Raw genomic sequence first — 16,128 nt, forward strand, 5'->3', positions numbered from 1 at the left:
GAGAGATTCTTCCCTGATTCAGAACAAAGCAGAGACTTGAAAGTTAGGCAGTTACCTTGTGGGAAGAGATGAATCTACTTGTCCAAACCCAGGCCATCCAGCAAAGCTCTTATTGGCCCACAGTTGCACAGTCCAAAATATTGGGGCTCCCCAAGCACTCCCACCAAAAAAAAGAGAAAAAAAACATATAATGTACATTTTTTTAAAATGCTTTGAGACAGAATTCACATACCATAAAATTTACCATCTAAAGCGTACAATGCCGTGGGTTTTAGTGTATTCACAATTTCGCATCACCATCCCCATAATCCAATTCCAGAACGTTTTCATCACCCCCAGAAAGAAAGCCCATACCCGGTAGCAGTTTGCTGCCCATTCGCCTCTTCCCTCATCTCATCCCATTAGCAGCTTTGGGATTGACTTGCTTTTTCTTCCTTCCAGATCTTGGTACCGATGGAATCATCCCACCTACCTCCACTGAGACCAAAAAGTTTCTCCGAATCCACCTGGCCCCGTATGCCCCCCTGGAAGGAAGGGAATCATGCCCTCTCCGTACGGACAGATTACTGTCAGAGAGTGGAAGAGAATCCCCACTGTCAACCCAAACTCTTGCTTCTTCAGGAGTGAGGGCCTGCCGAGATCCAAACTGTGACTAAATCATGTGCAGGCTCCCACTGCTCTTGAAACACATCCCCGACCCCCCCTCCCCAGGTGTTCAGCATTTTCACCTTCTTTCCCTGTGCTCCAATCCTCTAGCTCTCAATACTTCCCACGGCTTCCCTGGGGCAGTAGTCTTTCCGACAAAGGAGTCCTTGCCGTTATTTTCCAACTCATCCGTGGGCTTCTGGGGACAGCAGTTTGCCTGGTGTGCCGAACAAGGAGAGATCATAGTTTTGACTCTGAACTTGGCCACAATCTCTGAACCGATCTCTAAAATCCGTGAGGAGATTGGAATCTGATGTCTCACCAAAGCCTGGATGCTCTCTCTGTTGAGCAAACTTTTCTGACTGAATCTTCATTTCATCCCACGTTCTCTGTAGCCCCGCGCCCTTTTCTAGAACCAAATCCACTCATGATTGCCTTCTCCAGGTTGCCTCCTCTCTACAGAAGGCTGAGCCACCCTCAGTCCCCTGGGCACATTTCTCTGCCCACAGGTGCTCTTCTGCGTGCTACACCTGCCCCAGAGTTCAGGAGTGTTTATTCCGTCTCTCCTTCCTTGTCTGGTCCCCTGTCCCTTCCCCTGGCTGCAGGAGGAAGAACACAAAAGCAAATATGTAACAATCATGTTGGCAAAATACCTGTATATAGCCCCTTCCTGTTTTTGCAGCTACGTTCTCTCCTTAATATGGAATTTTCCAGCAAAATGTTTAACTCAGGTGTGAATTTTGAAGATATCTCTGTAATATTTTATCTCCTTTTTAAAAAAAGAAAAAGAAAGGAAAAAAATGCCAAAGTGTGAAATACTGGGCTAGCTTCCACGAGAGAGTTCCCACATGGTCTGGGAATCTTTGTTGACTTCTCGGGGACATTATCTCTAGTCTCCTTCTTTGTGGGCCAGTGTGTAGAGATGTAACATGAAGCCATTCCAGAAATGGTAAACTTTTCAAAAAAAAAAAAAAAAGACTGTATATCCAAGAAAATGTTGAGATTCAAAGGAATCTCTCTGTTCCTAAATAAATTTGTATAGTTATGATATAATGACTCCGCTATTGATAAGAAAGAAGAGGTCTAGATTATTGTTCTGTGTCTTTTGCTGGGGCGGGGGGATAGGAGTGCAAATAGTGAAATGGGATGGGGGGGGGGCACCTGGCTGGCTCAGTCAGTGGAGCATGCAACTGTTGATCTCGGGGATGCGAGTTCGAGCCCCACATTGGGCACAGAGATTACTTTTAAAAATGGGATGGGGAAAATGTTTCAAATTGGTGCATTCAGTCTGTTACTCCCCAGACTGAGGCTAAAGAGGACATATATTAATACAGGGCTTGGAAGAGTTCAGAGTTCTTAATCTTTTTGACAGAGCTACCTTGAGGGCAGAGTAGCGACAGACTAGTTGAAAGTGGGAGGATTCTTAAGTGGGAGGACGGTAAATGTTTAAGACCAAGTTATTCAGATGCCAGAGCTAGAGGCAGAGGCTGAAAAGCTCATATTGTAGATATCCTGAAGGTCGATTATTAAATATTCACAATGGGAAGCAGCAGATACGTAAAGCAAAGCATAATCCAATAATCAAATATATTTGGCTTTGGAATGCACTGTGACTTTTGCTGAGGGGCGTGAGGGACAAGGAAGCTCTCCCGGTGGTTTTTCTTAGGTTAATAAAAATTTAAACAGCTACCGTTCCTAAAGGAAACACTGACCTGTGGGAAAGGGAGGCCCTCCGAAAATGTAATGGCATATGGGGAAAAACTGAAATTGGGACGAAACATTTGCTGTAAACAATATCCAAGTGGGAAATCTATTTGTAAATAATTAAGATTTAACTATTTCTGATGTTCGAATGGGCCTTATATTTGGACTGAAATTTCATGTCACGAAGCTGGAGAAGAAAGCCTATTGGTACTGGCTACTGTCTCAAGAAAAAATCCAGTTGGAAGGAGCTAGGTATGCAGCAAAGAGACGGCAAAGAGGAGCCTTTGGGACTCATTTAAGTATAAAAAGGGATAACTCTGTGACCCAGGAGCCCAATGGTACTTACCTGCCCGTGCACACTGTCCACAAGGCTGGTGTTCTTTCCTTTCTTTTCTTTTCTTTTCTTTTCTTTTCTTTTCTTTTCTTTTCTTTTCTTTCTTTCTTTCTTTCTTTCTTTTTTTTTTTCATCCCTGGATGGGCACAAACCACATGCTGGTTTTCATTCATTCCATCTTTTAAAAAACAACTTCATTTTTTTTTTAGAGCAGTTATACACCAAAATTGAGAGGAAGGTACAGAGATTTCCCATACACCCCTGTCCCCTCACGTGCACAGCTTCCCCCACCATCAGCATCACTCACCAGAAAGTACTTTGTTGTTTTGTTTTGTTTTGTTTTTTTAACCAAGGAAGAACTGACATTGACACACAATGATCGCGCAGAGCTCACAGATCATCTTAGAGCTCACTCCTGGTGTTGCACGTGTTGCAGGCTTGGACAAAAATATAATGACCTGTACTCATCATTATAACGTACGGGGTCTTCTCACTGCTCTGATTGTCTGTGCTGCGCCCGTTCATCTCTCTCCCCTCTACACCCTGCAACCCCTGATCTTTTTACCGTCTCTAATAGCTTTGCATTTTCCAGAATGTCCTATAGTTAGAATCATAGTACATAGCCTTTCCAGATTGGCTTCTTTCACTAAGTAATGTGCATTTAAAATTCCTCCATGTCTTCATGGCTTGATAGCTCATTTCCTTTTAGCACTGAATAAATAATATTTTATTGTCTGGATACACCACAGTTTACTTATCCATTCATCTACCGAAGGACATCTTGGTTGCTTCCAAGTTTTAGCAATTATGATGAAAGCTGCCATAAACATCTGCGTGTGGGATTTTGATGTGGACAGAAGTTTTTCAATTCCTTTGGGTAAATACCGAGGAGCGTAATTGCTGGATTGTATGGTAAGAGTGTATTTCGTTTTGTAAGAAACCTCCAAACTGTGTCCCTACGGAATGTGGCTGCACCCTTTTGCAAACAGTGTATGAGTCCCTGTGCTCCACCTGCTCGCCAGCATTTGACGTTGCCACGTGTTCTCGACTTGGTCATTCTAATACGTTAGTAGTAGTTATCTCAGTTGTTTTCATTGCATTTTCCTGATGACAAATGATGTATAGCATCTTTTCATGTGCTTATTTGCCATCCATATGTCTTCTTTGGTGAGGTGTCTGTTCGGGTCATTGGCCCCCTTTTTAATCAGGTTATTTATTTTCTTATTGTTGCATGTTAAGAGTACTTTGTCTATTTGGGGTAACAGTCCTTTATCGGATGTGTCTTTTGTAAATATTTTATTCCGGTCCAGGGCTTGTCATCTAATTCTCTTGATATTTGTCTTCTGCAGAGCAGACTTTTTTTTTTTTTTAAGATTCTATTACTTATTTGACAGAGAGAGAGACAGCGAGAGAGAGAACACAAGCAGGGGGAGTGAGAGAGGGAGAAGAAGGCTTCCTGCTGAGCGGGGAGACCGATGCGGGGCTCGATCCCAGGACCCTGGAATCATGAAGGCAGACGCTTAACGACTGAGCCACCCAGGCGCCCTGAGAGCAGATGTTTTTAATTTTAACGAAGTCCAGCTTATCCATTACTTCTGCCATGGGTTGTATGTTTGTTGTTGTATCTAAAAAGGCACTACCATACCCAGGGTCATCGAGGTCTTCTCCATCTAGGTGCGCTCTTCCTGAAATGTTATCATTTTGCGTTTTACCTGTAGGTCTATGATCCATTTTGAGTTTGTTTTTGTGAAGGGTGTCGGGTCTGTGTCCAGGTGCATTTTTGCATGTGGATGTTTGGTTGTTCCAACATCATGTGTTGAAGACACCATCTGTTATCCGCTGTGTTGCCTTCGCTCCTTTGTCAGAGATCAGTGGACTCTATGTATGAGGGTCGATTCCTGGGCTATCTGACCATGGTTTTTATGAAAGAAACGCAGAATTGTAGACTCATTGCTCAGCCTCCAGTAGCTTCCATTGTCCATCGTCTTGGACAACAGTTTAACAGAGTCAAACCTGGAAGCAGGCACTGATTCACCTTTCATGTCTGCATGATTCTATAAAATTTCAGTGAAGTTAACCAAAGCTTGGTTAGCTTCTTCAGCAGCTAATTAGGCACAAGAGAATCTGGGCAAAAACCAGTCACTGTCCAGGCAGAAAGAAAGAGAAGAATTGCTCCTGCTATTTTTCAAATGTTCGTACTTCAATTTTTAGTTGACTCAAGACCGGTGGGCCCAGCTGTGGGCTCCTAATACTAAGGACTTTCGGTGAAACTCAGAGAATGAGCGTAGTTCCAGGACTCAAGGTAGGAATCCTGCCCTGAGCCCCCAGGTTTCAGGTTCAGTGCCCTCCTTCCTGTGTACTCTGCAGGTACCTGTTCTATCTTACGCACTGCATTTGCTGAGTCCTCTGCTTCTGCTCCTTCTAGACGGGGGGAAGCTCCTTATAGCTGAGGCTCTTTTCCTCTATGTCCCCATGATTAACACTGTGCCTAGTACTGGGGCGCCTGGGTGGCTCAGTCAGTTAAGCGTCTGCCTTCGGCTCAGGTCATGATCTCGGGGTCCTGGGATCGAGCTCCGTGTCGGGCTCCCTGCTCAGCGGGAAGCCTGCTTCTCCGTCTTCCTCTGTCCCTCCGCCTGCTCCTGCTCTCTAATTAATAAATAAAATCTTAAAAAACACTGTTAATTAATAAATAAAATCTTAAAAAACAACAACAACACTGTGCCTAGTACATAAAAGGCAATTAAGATTTTTGAAAATTAATTTCCCTTTTTACCTCTGAACAACTTCTAGTGCCCTGCACAGAGGCCAGGAGCTGTGAATACCTAATGATACCGTACGCATCTGTATGGGATTCTAGTCCAGTGCAGGAAGCTGATCTTGGCGGTTGAGAGCATGACCTCCAGAGCCATACGGCCTAGGTTCATGCTCAAATCTGCCTCCTACTAATCAAGTCTCCTTGAGCAAGTTCCGCGACTGCTCTGTGCCTTAGTTTCTCACCTGTAAAATGGGGATAACAATAGTACCCATCTCACAGACCTGTGAGAATTAAATGTTAATAATATATGTAAAGTGCTTGGAACAATGCCTGGTACAGTAAGTGTTGTCTGTTATTATTGTGATTATGATCACAATTATTGTCATTATTATTCTAATAAATTGATGGAGAGGTTCCTATCTCCTGCTCTCCCTTATAGCCCAGAACTTCTGGGGAAGGCGGATGCCACTGTTGACAAATATCTGATTTGGTAGAACAAGGGTCATGGCCAAACATATATAAATTAGTAAATTTAATCCAAGGTAATGAAACTTGAACCTGGACTATTAATCACCCTAGGATAAAGGCCCAATAAAGGCTCCAATAGAAGAACTGGCACTTTCCCTTATTCCCCCAGCTTTTAGACCCCTGAAGCCTTTTTGTACTCTGTTCTTCCCTGGAAAATGGTGGCAGCAAGAAAGTAGTTCCAAATTCAGATACTAGAAGAAGAAGAAAATACTACAATAATTACAAGCAAATGGGGAAAGTTGATATTTGCATACTATCCATTTAGTGAAATGGATCCTTCCCTGTTCTCTTTCTTCAGGCTCTCATTACTTCTAATCTGGTCCGTTCCAACCCACTTGCAGCAGGTTGCTTCTCCAGTTCATCTCACAATGACTTCAGCTGGGTGCATAGCAGTGATTCTCAACTTTGGTGACACATTGGAATTCTGAGATTCTGTGTTTCTTTTTTTTTTTTTTAAGATTTTATTTATTTATTTGACAGAGAGAGACAGCCAGCGAGAGAGGGAACACAATAAAGGGGAGTGGGAGAGGAAGAAGCAGGCTCCCAGTGGAGGAGCCTGATGTGGGGCTTGATCCCAGGACACCGGGATCACGCCCTGAGCCAAAGGCAGACGCTTAACGACTGAGCCACCCAGGCGCCCCTGAGATTCTGTGTTTCTAACCAACTCTCGGGAGCTGCCGATTTTGCTGGGCTATGGACCACACTTTGAGTAACAAGGCCTTGGAGAACATGGTAACAGTATCCCCTTGCCCAATAACATCATAAGCTTTCTGTTATCCACATATTAAGATGCTTCAGCCTGGCATCTCAGGCTGACATTAGAGTCATGTAAAGTCCTCTGATAGCAGTAGTTCTTAAATGCGACTAGTATCTGAATGACTTTTAAAAGATACACATTTCTAGGCCCCACACTAAGCCTACTAAATCATACTTTTCAAGATACAGCCTACAAGGGTATTGGAAGACACGTCCTAAATGGTGTAGAAGATCAACAAGGTTTAGGAGCCCCAATATGCTTCCAGTACACTTTTCCAGGCTCATTTCCCAGTCATCCAACCAGCGAACATCCATCACACCTGTCTCTTACCAGGTATTAGAAAAACAAAGATGAAGACAGTTTGATCCTTACTCGGGAGAGATTGGCAAGATAAATGCCCAAACTAGATTATTAACTACTCCCCAGCCGCAGTGTAAAGGCTCACACTTCTACTTAACAACTTCTCTTTTTAAGACTGTTTGGGCTCCTCAGCCTCCCATTATCACCCATCCTAATAAACCAGTCCAGATGCCCTCTTTACCCCCTTTGAGCCTCCATACTTGTTTGGTCATCTCTTCCAACTGACTTCCCTTGGTATTAAAATAGATCTCAAAGAGGAGAAAGGATTTACCCAAAGTGTCACCAACCACAATAATTAACACTTATACAGTGACTTCCTTGGGCCCATTTTTCTAAGCAGTTTACACAGGTAAAGCGTGCAAAATGCTTACTATAGCCTTAGAAGATGGCTATTATTACTATCCCCGTTCTGTGTTGGACAAAATGGAGGCACAGAGAAGTTAAGTAAGTTGCCCAAAGACAGAGTCAGTAACCAAGCCGGGTTTATTTTTAAGCCTTATATTCTACCGCCAAGTGGGTGACAGGGCTGTCACGAAAAGAACTAACATCTAATTCCCAGGCCCAAGCACTTCCCCAGCAAATCAGTGATTTGCGTGCTTGTTTCACAACTGAGACTCAAGCGTGAGGACAGCGATGAGGTCTTACAACTCCCACGGTGCCTAGTAGGGGTGCGAGCCCTCAGTTACCAGATCGGCTGTCCCAAAGTGGGGGTGGGGGCGGGGGACGGGATGGATAATTATTTAAACAGACAAACAAACAACAATCACGCAAACAAGGGCAGCAGCCTGCGGGTCTCACGTGACCACTAGGTCACACACCGCTACCCGCCTCCCCCCACCCTCCCCCCCAAGCCCGGAGCGCTGGAGGAGGACCCTCCGGCTCCCTTTAGGGACCTCCCTCGTCCAGCTCGGGTCCTGCGCTCCGTCCTCCCAGCCACAAGGTGCCCCCAGACCCCCGGCTCCTCTTCCGCCGCCGTCAGAGCATCGTCCTGTCTCCCTCTCTCCGCCGCTTCCTGCTCCGGGGATCCGCGCTCTGAGCTCTGGGGCCGAAGCGCCCGAGGCTTCCCGGGGCGCTCGGCCAGGTAATAGCGCGGCGCGGCCGGCCGGCCTCGGGCTGGCTTCGGAACCAGGGCTGCCCAGTCCGCCCGGCCCACTGGTAGGGAAGGAGGCGGGTAGAAGGCCCCGCCTGGCCGCCGAGGAGGGGCTGGGGGGAGGGTCTCCTCCTGCCTTGGGGGCTCGGGCAGGGAGGTCCGCACAGAGGCGCGGCGCAGGTGCGCGCGAGCCGGGCGTGGCCCGCGGTCCGGGGGCCGGTCGCAGGGAGAGTCGCTCGCGGTGCCTGCGGGGCGCCCGGCTTGCGGCTCGGCCCAGCCACGCCTGCTCCGCGGCCGCGAGCCAGGTGGGCCCGCCCAGCGCTCCTCCTCCCGAATCTGGCCCTGGAACGGGAGGAGCGAGGACGGGAGCCTTGGAATTCTGAGCCGCGGGATCGGCCACCCCAATACCCTTCCGTTCTTTTACCCAAGAGTAAAAAAAACAAAAACGAAATCCAGAGATGGAGTGACTTTCCCAAGGTCACAGACTTGTATCTGCCCCTTACAAACGTCTATTCTTTTATTTAAGTGTTTGTAAATAGACTACTGTTTCCTCTGTTCTGCCAGGGAATTAGGATTCAGGGAAGAGGACTCTAAAAATACTAATCAGCAGATCCAAATGAGCTGATCCGTATTACTGGCCGGTGACCCTGGCATTTACAAGGAAATAAGCGAGGACGGTTCTTTTCACTCTGGGTACTTGGTATTTCTGGTCCTTGCTCTGAAAATTGGCCTAGATGCTTTACAAAATTTATCTCAGAACTCCGTGTCAGAACTGGGCCGGATTAGAGTTTTCAATCCTCTTTTCTTCTCTCTTTGTTTTTTCTTTTCTTTTTTTTTTTTTTTAACGGACGCTCAAGAGGTGAAAGTGATTTGCCCACACTTTTATGCCTACTTAGGGGCACAGACGGAATTGGAACTCAGGACTGTGGTTGACAGCTACCGTTTTCTTGAATAGAAACCAGATTTCAGATGAACGCTGTACAGAACTTGACCTTCATAAAGCTCTCTCTGGATAGCATTCTTGGGAGTGGTTTGTGTATTGAAGTGTTGGTCCGCGGATACTATTTCACTTGTCAGAATAGGGTTAAGCAGTAAGGGTAGCCATGCAGAAAATTCCTGCTGAGATGAGACAGATATCTGAAATGTTTTTGACTTTTTTATCTGCACTTTCAATAGAGCAGCTAACGAGTATTAAGAACAACATCTTGGTTGCTTTAAGATTTTAGTCCTGTATGGCTAAATTGACTCAGTTACAGTCATTCTCGGCTTGATATATTTGTCATCAGTAAAAATTTCAAAGTGTAGCTTTCTTAATTGGATGTTTAACTGAGTACCTGCCTCAAGGATATTTTTAATATCTCAACAAAAATTTCCCACTTACACCTTCTGCTTCCCCCTTAGTCAGTCTTTGAGTTGGATTTCAGAACTGAACAGAACTAGGATTTTTCCCCGCTTCCGAAATACCTAGACTCCGTTTAGTTCCCTATTCAGGTTTACCTCAAGTTTCGATTTTAACTGATAAACCTGTGACCCAAATCCAAACTTCAGCTGAGTTTCGTATCAGCTTCAAACCACATGAAACTGCTCTGGGTCATGTGACCTCTCGCAGAAGCCACAGGTGGCAGTTCTGTTTTTTTCTTGAGCGCTTCTTATTGGGATTTTTGTAGCGTGAACGCATTATCTAATACGTGTGTTGTATTACTCATGTTCATTGTCCAAGGTCAGTCATCCCTGGCAGGTTATTGTTGACATGTACTCACCGTAACAACACGTTATATCGGGTCGTCTGCAACTCAGACTGCAGTTCCTGGTGTTCGGGTTAGAGCTTTGATTATCAGTTACCTTTAAGGAGCATGGAATCAGAATTAAAGGCATGCTTTAATGGAAGATTCCTAGCTGTGTAGATAAGGAAGAAGCGTTTCAGTGAAGGCCATGTTTTTGTACTATCCTAGAGGAGAAATGAAGATGATAACGCCAGTGGATCCAATGCCGTTTTCTTAGGGTGCACCCTTTGTTTTTCTGGTTTTGGTCTTTTCATCATAGGATGGCATTAGCTCTGTGTCTGCAGGTGCTATGCAGCCTGGGGGGCTGGCTCTCACTCTACGTTTCTTTCTGCCGCCTGAATAAGCACCGAAGCTATGAGTGGAGCTGCCGGCTGGTGACGTTCACCCATGGAATCCTCTCCATAGGCCTCTCGGCTTATATTGGCTTCATTGATGGCCCCTGGCCTTTTACCCACCCAGGTAGGTGGGAGACATTAGAGGATTTTCCCTAAGGGGTTTATAATTTGGGGGGGTAGTCTTGGAAGGATGGGACATTTTCGCAGAATTCATACAATATTGGAAAATACCGAAGAATAATTACCATTATAATTTGTATTGGGCATCTTCGTTTTGAACTCTGATGCTGCATATGTCCCTACTTCTCTGCTTTTCATAACTCTCTTCTTGTAAAACAAATTTTAAATGCTAGTTACATTGCAATCCACCAAAATATACAACACATAAAGCGAATGTCAACACCTTCCACCACCACCTCCAAACAGACACAAACGGACTGTATCACACATGCTTTTTGGTAACCTGCAATTTTCCCTTGATTGTATATTCAAAGGACATCTGTGTACGCAGATTTCTTTTATCCTTAATTGTGATGTAATATTGTGTCGTATGCATATACTATCATTAATTTAACGGATATCTCATTATTTGCAGCACCTGTATTGAGTTTCAAACTGCTAGATGTACAGGTATTACCTCCTTAGAATAGAAGAGGTTGTATCCCCTTGAGTTTGTTACGGGGCTGCCGTAACAAAATGCCACAGACTGGGAAGCATAAACAACAGAAACTGATGTTGTCACAATTCTGCAGGCTAGAAGTCCAAGATCAAGTTGTTGGCTGGTTTGGTTTCTTCTAAGGCTTCTCTCTTTTGCTTGCAGGTGGCTTCCTTCTTGCCGTGTCCTCACATGGTCTTCCCTTTGTGTCTGTGTCCTCACCTCCTTCTTTTATAAGGACACCAGCCATATTGGATAAGGACCCATCCTAACCGCACTGTAACTGAATGACCTCTTTAAAGGCCTTCTCTCCACATACCAGTCACACTCTGAAGAATTGAGGATTAGGGCTTCGACATAAGAAGTTTGGGGGTACAATTCAGGCCAGAAGTTCCCTAGGATATAATTTCTTTTTAATTCCTTAGATTCTTTTTTTTTTTTTTTTAATTTCCTTAAATTCCTATCATGAGCTTCTGAGGTTTTCCCAAAACTATCCAACTGATATGAAAGCAGCTATTAAGCTTTATGTCTTATATGAAGGTTTCAAATAGATTTGAACATGTCATGTCCTTGCACTCGATTTTCTTGGGCTGAGAAGACATTAACTTCTGGGGTTCTTTCCAAGGTCCACTTCCAAGAAGGGTAGGGCCACCAGTGTCTGGACAATTGAGCCCATTAAGCTAAGAAATTAATCCGACATCCAGGGCAGAATAACTAAAAGAGCCTGGAAACAGACTTTTAAAGCTGTCACATACATACATACATACATACATACATATAATTTAAAAAAAATAAAAAGAGAAAGAAAGAAACTAGGATTTTAATTGAAAGGACAAAACAGCTCAATTTTATGCTGCTCCACAGAGAGGACACTGAGATCATGGCTGGTGCTCAGATCACTCATTGAGATCTGGTTCATCAAAACAGCATTTCCTGGGCATGTGACATTATTGGGTTTGATAAAGACCAAGGTTTTAGATTTTAGTCTTTCTTGGTTGTCACTCAAATGTATGTGCCTGCCTTTGTTTTTGCTCGGTGATTGAAAGAAAGCTTGGGAAACATGGGACCCCGGTGCAAAGTAGCTCAATTCCCAGCCACTCAGTTTGCTTCTGTCTTGGTTTCTTTCAGGCTCACCCAATACTCCTCTCCAAGTGCACGTTCTGTGTCTCACCTTGGGCTATTTCATCTTCGACCTGGGCTGGTGCGTCTACTTCCAGTCTGAGGGGCCCCTGATGCTGGCCCACCACACACTGAGTATCCTGGGCATCATCATGGCCCTGGTGCTCGGAGAGTCAGGCACAGAGGTCAACGCGGTCCTCTTTGGAAGTGAGATTACCAACCCTTTGCTACAGATGCGCTGGTTTCTCCGTGAAACAGGCCACTACCACAGCTTCACTGGAGATGTGGTGGACTTCCTCTTTGTGGCCCTGTTTACTGGAGTGAGGATTGGTGTAGGCGCTCGCCTCCTTTTCTGTGAAATGGTCTCCCCCAAGCCCAAGTGGTTTGTGAAGGTTGGGGGAGTAGCAATGTACGCTGTGTCTTGGTGTTTCATGTTTAGCATCTGGCGCTTTGCGTGGAGGAAAAGCATCAAGAAGTACCATGCCTGGAGAAGCAGGCGGAGCGAGGAGCGGCAGCTGAAGTCCAACGGCCATCTCAAAACACACTAGCCAAGGCTTTCTGCAGATGGTGGATTGGGTTTGGTCAGCCACGGGACCCAGGTTGGAGATACGGCTGTTACAGAACCCTGCTTCCAACGAACTTAGGTTTCAAAAAAGGGCTAAACCTTATCAGTTTGGTCAGTCTTCGAGGGGTGCCCATACCAGTATTAAAACATGAACGTCTACCGTGGCGCAGTTGTAGAAAAGCGAGACCACTCGGTGGTAGTTGTGAGTATGTCAGCACCGTGAGGTGAGCAATGCTGCGTTCCCTTTAGTTCCCGGTGTCCCTGGGTCCTCTTGTCTCTGGGATGCCCGATGGCTAGACAGCTCAGGAAGGAATTTGAGAATTCCTTTGAGAATTGACTCCTTGAACAAACCTGCTTAGTCCTGCTTTCCATGTAGCAATTTAAATTAAGTCACCCCATTTACCGTAAAGGGAGGAACTTTCGGGAAGATGCGCGTCTGGCATTCTGAGCATCGGATCAGGGAACTGGATGTGCTTACACAAAGGGAAAGAGCTGAGAGGAGGATGGGTTGAAACTGGCCGTGGTGGTGGGTCACTTCTTGAGTCCCCCTATACCAACTGTTGACGGTCCCCAAGACGCCCCCGGGTTTGGTGCTTTGCTAAGGGGACTCACATGACTCAGAATGTAGTCAAGCTCCTAGCTGTGATTAATTACAGTGAAAGGGTACAAAGAGAGCAGCAAAGGGAAAAGGTGCCTGGGGCAGAGTCCAAGGGAAACCAGGCCCAAGCTTTCCAGAGTCCTCTCCCGCTGGGATCACCCAGAATGTGCTGACTGGCTCTAACAACAATTTGTGGCCATATTTGTAAAATGTCCAACAAGGAAGCTCATTAGATGCGCAGTGCCCATGTTTTTTTTTATTGGGGGGTGGTCATGTAGGCAGTCATTGCCTGGCTTGTAGAACAATTCCTGACTCCCAGCAGTGGGTGTTCAGCATGACCCATATTGTTAGCACAAACAGTTTAGGCATGGTGAGCCATTCTCAGCAGTTAGTGGAGGGAGCGCTCCCGAAATCTAAGTTCCCAGATGCCAGCCAAGGGCCAACCTTGCAAGTTGGCCTTTCCAAGGACAGGAGTTCAGGCCTGCCCTGTTAACTCTTTTCTGCACAAAAACTAGAGAGCTAGGGCTTTGGATGAGAGATGAATGAGGTGTGGGTAGATTTACCGAGTCCTGTTGTTTCCCCTACTGGGAAAACTATGCCAATTCTCAAGGCTTTTGTGCATTAATCTCCCCGGCATGAGAGGCTGTGAGTGAATTCCATAGGGATTTACCATGTGGATTCCACTGTGCTTGAGATGGCAGTTCAAGTTTCTGCTCTGCTGTACATACATACTGCAAACCAGAACCAAAGACAAGTGTACTGGCCACAGGGAGATGAGGCTAATTTTTTTTTTTTTAATTTCATATACATTCCCTTTAGCCCTCTTAACGACCTTTTCCTTTCTCTGAAAAAGATGCCCCTCTCCGTAGATAAAATATTATGACAAGGCCAGTCTTGGAAGGAAACAAAATATTTCTTAGTGCAATAGTCTCTAATCTCACCCAGGAAAAGCGAGAATGTAAGCTTAGAACAAGAGGTTAGGAATCAAGACTTTCTGGGTTCTTTTGACTAATTTGGCTACTCACTTCCCAGATCACTTGTGTACTCTTGGTCTCGGTTTAAACCCTGTTGTGAATGAATGAAATACCCCAGTGTGTATTTCACAGCGATACTGTGGCATTTTATTAAGGGGTGTCTTTAATGTAGGACTTTTATGGGGGGGGAATGAAGTGTTGTTTATTTATTTATTTGCTGTTTATTTATTTATTTGATTATGGATTCTGTTGTTTAGACCACTGGTGATTGATCAGCTCAGTCAGTGAGCAATGTGAGGGGCCACTGAAGGCTAAGCCTAGGTCGGTAGGAAGTCTCCACCCATTCTACGGTCACTGGTAATGCCGACCTAATGAGTGATCTTGAAAATGGATGTCACTGGCCGGGCATGATGGGGCGTTGGAACCGCATAAAGTCATCGTTGCTCTGGCAAAAGCAGCTTTCAAGGCATGTTAACAGTGGGTCTTTTAAAATGACTGTCATCTGGTTAACGAGTTTTGCTGCACATGGAAATAATCTGACAGTAGCGTCTCCGGCTCTTTTCTTCTGTGATCAGATCCCCAGAACGCTGGTGAGCTTCTTTCCAACGAAACTGTGGTCAAAGTTGGATGCCGGGGAATGCTGATTTTAGCAAAAGCCTAGTAAAAAAGAGTGGCTTGGCGCAGGAGCTTAAAAAAAGAAAAAGCTGGCTCTCAAATTTTGGCACAGTGCAACCTGTTCCATACCAGACAAATGAATAGGCTTAATCTGGTACCAATTTTTTTTTTTTTTCTTTTTACTCCTCAGAAGTGAAGGGATTGCAGGCCTTGCTGTTTTAGGGGCAGTCTCATGGGAATGTACGTAGGTTTCTTTTGGATTTTGAATAATCTAAATAATAAGAGAAGAAAAATTGTTCATTTCAGCTTTTCTTGACGTTTTAACTAATAACTATGAAGGAACCTCCCTGAGAGAAAAATGGGACATGCAGGTGAGTCAGCAGTTAAGATGCTGAGTTCCTACATCACAGGTAAACGAAGGGCTAATTAACATGTGGTACGGTCAGACAAAAGGAAGTATTTTATTCACTTGCCTTTGGATTGCTATGTAATAATTCCTAATACTGCTCAAGAAAGATTTATATTTCAATGAGATTTGTACTAAATTTTATAAAAATAAACAACTTTTTATCAACCCAGAGTCTGCCTTTATATCTTTATTGTGGTTTTGCCAAGAAGTAAAAAAAAAAAAAAAAAAGTCTTTTGGCTTGTAGAAATGTTGACCCATATTTATACTTATCTGTGAAATATGTTTTATCTGCTCTTACCATCAACCATTCCTAATAACTTTACTTTTGGGGGCAACAATCTACATACAGGAAAAAGATTGCCAAAGAGAGAGGAAGAACTAAATTTCTTTATTTTGCCACCTGTTTGGGCGGTTGCCTTGAATTTTTATTTATTTATTATAGTGGGAGGGTGGTAGGGGCAGAGGGAGAGGGAGAGAGAATCTCAAGTGGATTCTCTGCTGAGCATGGAGCCTGACAACGTGGGGCTTAATCCCACAACCCTGAGATCATGACCTGAGCCCAAAACCAAGAGTTGGAGGCTCAACCGACTGACAAGCACCCCTGGGCACTGCCTTGAATGATGATGTTGAATGGGCTCCCTGAGGACAAGGACCCTCAGCTCTCTTCAGAACTATGTTTAGAATGCCTAGAACAGTGTTAGACACATAGTAGGTGCTCAATAAACATTGAAAAACTGGGTGAGGATGTGGTTTAGAATAACTACCCTGCCCCCCACCTGGGGGGGGGACCTCAATGAGCATGTGCCATGGATTGTGTCACCAGTGTCATTTTTAAGGTAAGGGACTAATGACCGCGGGCACTGTGTTCTACCTAGATTGGTGTGACTCTTTTGAAGGCTTT

At 44.9% G+C, this 16,128-nt stretch overlaps 2 protein-coding genes across 6 annotated transcripts in view; both read left to right on the forward strand.

Moving 5' to 3' along the window:
* Nucleotides 1-1,693, forward strand: part of POU2F3 (POU class 2 homeobox 3) — a 68,167-nt gene extending 66,474 nt beyond the window's left edge. The window contains exon 12 of the mRNA XM_026505555.4: nucleotides 442-1,693. Within this exon, the coding sequence (XP_026361340.4) occupies nucleotides 442-481 (40 nt within the window). The 3' untranslated portion in view covers nucleotides 482-1,693. The remainder of the gene's footprint in view (nucleotides 1-441) is intronic.
* A 6,246-nt stretch (nucleotides 1,694-7,939) lies between these two features.
* Nucleotides 7,940-15,398, forward strand: TLCD5 (TLC domain containing 5). 5 transcript variants are annotated; one of them, XM_026505553.4, is made up of 3 exons: nucleotides 7,940-8,164; nucleotides 10,217-10,416; nucleotides 12,076-15,398. In XM_026505553.4, exons 2-3 carry the CDS (start codon nucleotides 10,218-10,220, stop codon nucleotides 12,612-12,614), a joined length of 738 nt encoding a protein of 245 aa, XP_026361338.2. In that variant the 5' UTR covers nucleotides 7,940-8,164; nucleotide 10,217; the 3' UTR covers nucleotides 12,615-15,398. The 5 variants fall into 5 exon arrangements, with proteins under 5 accessions (XP_026361338.2, XP_048073325.1, XP_044242514.2 ...); XM_048217368.2 differs by having other exon boundaries at nucleotides 7,960-8,238; nucleotides 10,302-10,416; XM_048217367.2 differs by having other exon boundaries at nucleotides 8,079-8,164; nucleotides 10,302-10,416.
* The last annotated feature ends 730 nt before the right edge of the window (nucleotides 15,399-16,128 follow it).

This window comes from Ursus arctos, unplaced genomic scaffold (genome assembly GCF_023065955.2).
Source record: "Ursus arctos isolate Adak ecotype North America unplaced genomic scaffold, UrsArc2.0 scaffold_22, whole genome shotgun sequence".
Lineage (NCBI taxonomy): Eukaryota > Metazoa > Chordata > Mammalia > Carnivora > Ursidae > Ursus > Ursus arctos.